We start from the raw sequence: 6,904 nt of genomic DNA on the forward strand, positions 1-6,904 counted from the left end.
TCCGATCATACTGCCGTCGGCGCACCACATCACGAGACTGATCATTAGAGATAAGCATCAAAAATTGTTCACGCGGGCACTCAAGCTACACTGGCCTTAATAAGGGACGAGTACTGGCCTCTCGCTGCGAGAAATGAAGTCAGGAGAAGCATTAGGAATTGCGTGAGATGTGCCAAGGCATCGCCCGTACCGTGTCGACAAATCATGGGTCAGCTTCCGCCGGCTCGGGTTACTCCGGTTAGGCCATTCCACAACACTGGAGTGGACTACTGTGGCCCTTTCTTCGTCCGTGACAGAGTGCGGAGAAATAGCAAGCAATATAAGGCGTACGTTGCCATCTTCGTTTGTATGGTAACTAAGGCTATCCACCTGGAACTGGTCGAAGATATGACCACTACGGCTTTCATAGGAGCCCTAAAAAGGTTCATCTCCCGAAGGGGGAAGGTGGTAAACATGTACTCGGACAACGGGCTGAACTTTCGAGGTGCAGATAACGAGATGCAGGATCTATTTCAAAGTCCGGATCTGCAGCACGCCGCCACGGAGGAGCGTTTGAACTGGCATTTCATACCCCCAAAGGCGCCCCACTTCGGCGGATTGTGGGAGGCTGCTGTTCGGTCAAAACAACGTTTGACGAAGACTATAGGAGATGCATCTCTTACGGTGGTAGAAATGATGACAGTATTGGCCCAGGTTGAAGCAATTCTTAATTCGAGGCCATTGACGCCGTTGTCGGACGATCCCCTGGACTTGAGCGCATTGACACCTGCTCATTTTTTGATAGGGGATTTTTCGACCTCATACCCAGAGCCTGACATTCTAGATGTACCCATGAACAGGCTTTCTCGGTGGCAACACGTGGAGCGGTTGAAGCAGCACTTTTGGTCGAGATGGTCCAAGGAGTATCTAGCCGTTTGTCAAGGAAGAACAAAGTAGAAGTCCGAAACTCACACCAACTTAGAAGTAGGTCAGCTGGTTATGCTGAAAGAAGATGAGTCTATGCCGTTGAAATGGGTGCTGGCGAGGATTGATGGCGTTCATCCCGGTTCAGACGGCGTAATACGAACCATAACTGTCCGTACTAGCAAAGGCATTTATAAAAGACCGATTGTAAAGATTTGTCCACTACCTGTCGAAGAGCCCGAAGCTTTGAAAACCAAACGTGCTCAACATTAGGTTAAAGCCAGCAAGCGAGGCACAGTAGGTCGCGACTTCATTTTACTGATCTTCTTTCTTTCTTTCTTTCTTTTCTTGCTCGCGGTCTGCCTTTTCATTCTTCTCTCTTTCTTTATCACGCCACGCTACTTTGCCAACATCTCTCTTTTCCTTTGCTCCTTTTCCTCCTCGACTGTTCGCTATTCTTCTCTTCGCTTTTTGTTTCTCTCATACTTCGGGCTTCTGTCTTCACTCAATTTTTTTCTGTCTTGCTTTTACTATCATCTACTTGCTCTCATCCGTCTTTCGTGCCTCCGTCTCATCTATCTGGCTCCTCCTTTTTTGGCTTTCCTTCCTCTCTTCTCTCCCTACAACTCGAATCTGCATTCCTTCCTCGCTCTTCCTTTTCCTATCCTCTCTTCTTTTCTCTCTATATCCATATATCGGAAAAACATTCCATGCTTCATGGCTTTAGTGGACTCGAACCTGGGTTCCTCAGATTACGAGTCTGGCGCTCTACCACTAGACCACACTGCCGCCCTTATTATTCCCTTATTTATACATTTTTTATAAGACGTATATTTCACCCATGAATGTCATATCCCACCCCTATGGAATATATGGCAAAAATGCAAGGGTTTCTAAAAGTTTTTTTTTATTAACCTTAGACTACACAAGAGAGGTAATACGTTACCCCACGCGAAATTTAAATTACGCCCCTGACTTAGGAAGGTTAGTTTTCATACCGAGACCCTAACCATAATTGTTCGGCGTATCGCCTTGTAAATAGTATAGTTACTTCATGTTCATGTATTCATGTATCGTTTATACTTAGTTGCATAAGTCGTTTGTAGTTCTCGCGCGAAACGTCGGCGGATCGCGATCAGCCAAATCATGCGACTCACCTGTCGGTGCTGCCATCGCCCATCCGCCGACGGTATCCACCCCCCCGGAAAGGGAACAACTACTCGCCGCAGCGACATGTTCCAGGACCGCGGGGACGGAGCATTAGCAATCCAGCCGTCTTACGGCAAACACATTTTGGACAGCCGTCTTACGGCACACACACTTATCGTCAAATAGTCGGAGAGGACACACCTCTCATCAGAACTTCTCGTCAAGCCGCCGTGCGGCACACACACACACATAATCTAAGAGCCGTCTTACGGCACACGTACGCCGGGCAAAACGCATCACGGAATCGCCTTTGCCGCCTTGCTCAACCGGGAGTGCGCACGTCTCCTACTGCCTTTTCCTGCCTGCTCTATCGCTTGCTCTCCACCGTTTGCTTGCTTGCACGAGTTTCGCCATCGCATGCCGAACGAGACCCACGGAGCGGCCAAGTTCAGGGGACAGGACGAGGATTGACGGAATCACGGGGACGACGGCCGACACGGTGAGTCGCTTCGCTTAATATTTCGTTGCATGCGTTTCTGCTTTCGCGTTAAACAATTGATAGTCGTGAGGGGAAAGCGACAACCCCCCTCTGGTCCTTCGAGTATCGCAAATCTTGCCTCCGGGGCAAAACTATCCCCGTTCATTGGTCCTTCGAGCCGGATTTCGCGTTAGAAAATTACCGCCGACCTTTCGCTCACGTCGCATCATTCATTAACTCGTTAATATTCGCACATTCTTGTAATCGCGCATTGCGATAACACGTGGCGCGTGGCAGTCTCTCGCGATATCTTTCGTTCGCAACTAATTCGCGACGAGAATACTCGCGTGAACTTCTCGCTGTCGCAACCATGCTATTGTTGTTATCTGCCTTTGTCGTGAATACGCTTAATAGTTTGTTCTTATAGACGCAATAACGCGCGGCGCGTTAACAATCTTTAGTCTCGCGCGATATCTCTCGTTCGCAATTCTTAATTCGCAGCGAGAATACTCGCGTGAACCTCTCGCTCGTCGTAACACGTTCCGTCGCTGTTATTCGCATTAACGCGAATTGCAATAGCGCGTGGCGTGCTAATAATCTAATCAATTCGCGACGAGAATACTCGCGTGAATCCACGATCTCGCACGATATCTCTCGCTCGCAATTCTCTCGCTCGTTGTAACACGTTCCACCGCCGTTATTTGTATTAATTGTAAATTGCGCAATTGACGCGGTAATTATTAAAGCCCGTCATTGTTAACATAGAAACCGAAATATTCAGATCTCGAATATTCTCGGGCAAGCCATACGTTTTCGCCGCGCCGTCGACGGCCTTGACGCTCGGTCACGGGCCGGCAGCGTATATACACATTTTTTCTACATAAGCTCGCGTTCCATAATAACGCGCTACATTATTTTCGTTGTTGCTGGGTGTGTTTCAGCCAGACTCGAAATACATATTGAAAACACATACTGAATATATTATTCCGATCGTTGGAATTCTCGCAAACATAATTGCCACCGATCGAATATACTGTTCGCCGGCACTGGTTCCCGGTATAGAATATATTGTAGCACTCAAGGTAATCTTATTAAAGATTATAATTACAATTATAATCACAATTGCAAAAGAAGTTGGCGTAATTGATGCTCATGTCGTGGATTATTGCTCGTGTCATGTGTGTACTGCTCATGTCGTATACGCTGCTCGTGTCGTAGTTCCGCGCACAACATGTATTGCTGAAAACTTAATCTGAACAAATACTTGAGTGCATTTCTCGTCGTAACCGGGCACCTGTGCCAACCTAATTGATAATTTTGATCGCTGATACAACTATTTTCTTATTTTTGTACATCCCTTGCAACCCTCTTCCTGGCTAGCTCTACACTGCATTTAATACCCCCTTTTTTGCGTTCGCCATTCGCTCTTGCGATTAACAAAATTGTCATTTTCGGCTACGTTATTATATCGTAATTGAGGAACATTCTCTCGGGAACATTCCATTGAGCCTTCGCGTAGGAATCCGAAACGAGCCATCTGTTATTCCTCGTCACCTTGACGAACGGAACGGTTGTTTGCTTTCGTTCTCTCTTTCGTCCCTTAGCACATAAACTCGAAGCCTATTGTTCGCCGGTATTTCCACGGGGCGACAATACATTACGTGTCCTTGGGGTCGTTCGCCGTTGCTGTTGATCACTCTACGCATCAACCAACATGTCGAAATAAAAGTCAGCTCCCTCTTGTCGCGAGTTATGCGTTCGGCGGATGAGGGAGATTTATGACCTTGCCCGGAAGGCCTCGTCCGAACCGACGATCCTAGAAAGTTTTCTTGCCCGCTATCCGAGCGTGGCGAGAATCGCCGAGGACTTTGAGAACGCGCATCTCAAGATTATACAAGAGACTACTGAGTTCGACACCGAAGACGCGGTTCGGGCAGACTTCGACAAAATGCATTACGCCGTGAAGGGACGGTATCACGCGCTCACGGGCACGGCGCCCGGAACCGCACAGGCTCATTCCGCGAGCCACGCGTCGGCGATCAAGTTACCCAAAATTACGCTTCCGCAATTTTCGGGCGATCTCACGCTGTGGCCGTCTTTTATCGCCTTATTCAACACCTCGATTCACGACAACCGACAGATCTCGTCAATAGAGAAATATCAATATCTGCTGGCCTCGCTAAAGGGGGAGGCGCTCAATGTAATCAAGAATTTGCCCCTCGCCGCGGAGTATTACATGATTGCATACGACGCGCTGCTCGACAGATATCGGAACAGAAGGAAGCTAGCGGACCACCACCTAAAGTCGATACGCGAAGCCAAACCGTTAAAAATAGAATCGGCCGATGCCCTCCATAAATTGTTAGATACGTTCACCGAAAACACTCGCGCGCTAAACCTGATGAAATTCCCTACCGATTCGTGGGATTTCCTTTTGCTCAATTTCCTGCTCGAGAAGCTTCCCCGATCATTGCGGGAAAAGTTCGAATCTGTCCATCGGGCCGAAGAGATACCGCGATACGCTCAACTCATCAAGTTTCTTTCCGAGCACTGTAAAGTCCTTGAGGCCATCTCGGGTCCGTCGACCATGCCGTTCAAATCACAATCGTCCGCGTCGGCCTCGTCGCTTGCTACTCAGATTGCCGAGTGTCCGGTGTGCGAGGAACAACATCTCGTGTTCAAGTGCCCTCGATTCTTGAAATTATCCCCTCGGGAAAGGCATTCAACGGCCAAAACCGCGAATTTGTGTTTCAACTGCCTTAGCGCGGGTCATGGCACTAACAACTGCACATCGACGGGGACGTGCCGGTCGTGCCAGGCTAGGCATCATACCCTATTGCATTTCGGACGGAATTCGGGTCCAGCGGACACCCCGGCGGATACCGGAGCCTCCTCCGAATCGGCCGTCGACGAGAGTTCGTCGCCACAGAATAATGAACCCCTCGTCACCATGGCTAGCGTCGCGAAATCGAGTTCGACAGTATTATTGTCAACGGTGCAGGCCGAAGCTCTCGACGTTCACGGAAATCCCTTCCCTGTTCGCATTCTTTTGGATAGTGCCAGTCAATTAAACTTCATTTCGGAAAATTGCATGAAAAAGGGTGGTTTTAGACGAACCAAGTGTCGTACTATAGTCCTAGCGGTAAATGATACTAAAGCGGCTGCCACTCGAGGTAGCACCTTGCGACCGCGCGCTTCGGAGGCGAGTTCGGAAACGATCCGACGAGCATCCTCAATGGAGAAGATACCGACTGAGGGGACGAAGGCGGGGATCGATAACGTGAGACGCCCAAACCGTAGTGACCGGCAGAGGCAATGGGCCAGAGGACCATCCCGCATACCTGGCGCACAAAAGTGCGACGCCAGATTTACCGACGAAGCAAGGTTCCCGAAAAGGATACCGGCTTCGGGTACAAGGACGCTCGACGGATTGGGTGAGACCTGGGATATTCTCCCAGGGGGTTCGCGCCATGACCCGGTGAAAATCCCCGGGAAACATAATTTCTCCAGGGAAAGAGAGGTCCGACGGACTCACCAGGACCAGAGGAGCCTCTCCAGAGGGTCGGCGCCATTGTCCGGCAAAATCCCGGCAAAACGCACTTTCGCCAGGAACTTATCCATCCGACGGTCTCACCAGGACCTGGGACACCCTCCCACAGGGTCGGCGTCAAAGCCAGACAAGTTCCCCGGGAAAAGCATCTTCCCCGGGAACAACCGACGGAATCCGTCGCGAGAGGTCCTGGGACACCCGCCAAGGGGGTCGACGTCAAGCTCCGACGAAGATCCCCAGGAAACGCATCATCTACGGGAACAGTGGCCCGGAACAGCGATACCAGCTCCTGGGAAACCCAGCCAGAGGGTCGGCGTCAACGGCCGACGACACCGACGTCACCCGGACGTCGTCTACAGGGAGAACACCCAAATTCACCTTCAGGGGCATCTCCGAGGAGGTGCGCATGGGTCGACGTCGTCCGCGTCGAACAGTTTCCGCGAGTGATAACCTGGTGCAGCGGTACCGAGGAAGGAAGGTTCTCGCACTGCGTTGCGCGTGGAAATTTCCACGGGAACCTTCTAGAACGGGCATAAGTGAGCGATGCGCAAAAGGGCACGCGAGAGGGTAGTGAAAATCATCGTGTTTTTGCATGATCGCGCCAGATGTGCCGGCCGCGAACAATAGACGATCGAGAAAGTTCCGAGGAGTGGGAACGATCCGGCATAAGTGGGGAGCCCAAACGAGAGCGACCGCTCGAGGCAGTCTCTCGAGTATAGCCGTGGCGAATACACGTATCACACTCTGTACGATCGGCATACGCGTTATACTTTACAACCGAGAACTCCCGCGTACTATCGCGTAAAATTACTCGTCTTAAATAA

At 50.3% G+C, this 6,904-nt stretch overlaps 1 protein-coding gene across 1 annotated transcript; it reads left to right on the forward strand.

Annotated features, from left to right (window-relative positions):
* The first annotated feature begins 204 nt into the window (after nt 1-204).
* Nucleotides 205-936, forward strand: LOC139819217 (uncharacterized). The gene has a single exon (XM_071788413.1). The coding sequence runs from the start codon at nt 205-207 to the stop codon at nt 934-936; it is 732 nt and encodes a 243-aa protein (XP_071644514.1).
* The last annotated feature ends 5,968 nt before the right edge of the window (nt 937-6,904 follow it).

This window comes from Temnothorax longispinosus, chromosome 9, assembly GCF_030848805.1.
Source record: "Temnothorax longispinosus isolate EJ_2023e chromosome 9, Tlon_JGU_v1, whole genome shotgun sequence".
Lineage (NCBI taxonomy): Eukaryota > Metazoa > Arthropoda > Insecta > Hymenoptera > Formicidae > Temnothorax > Temnothorax longispinosus.

What these genes read in the sequence shown, in the direction of transcription:
- LOC139819217 (XM_071788413.1), top strand. Translation starts at nt 205, where the DNA reads ATGGGTCAGCTTCCGCCGGCTCGGGTTACTCCGGTTAGGCCATTCCAC.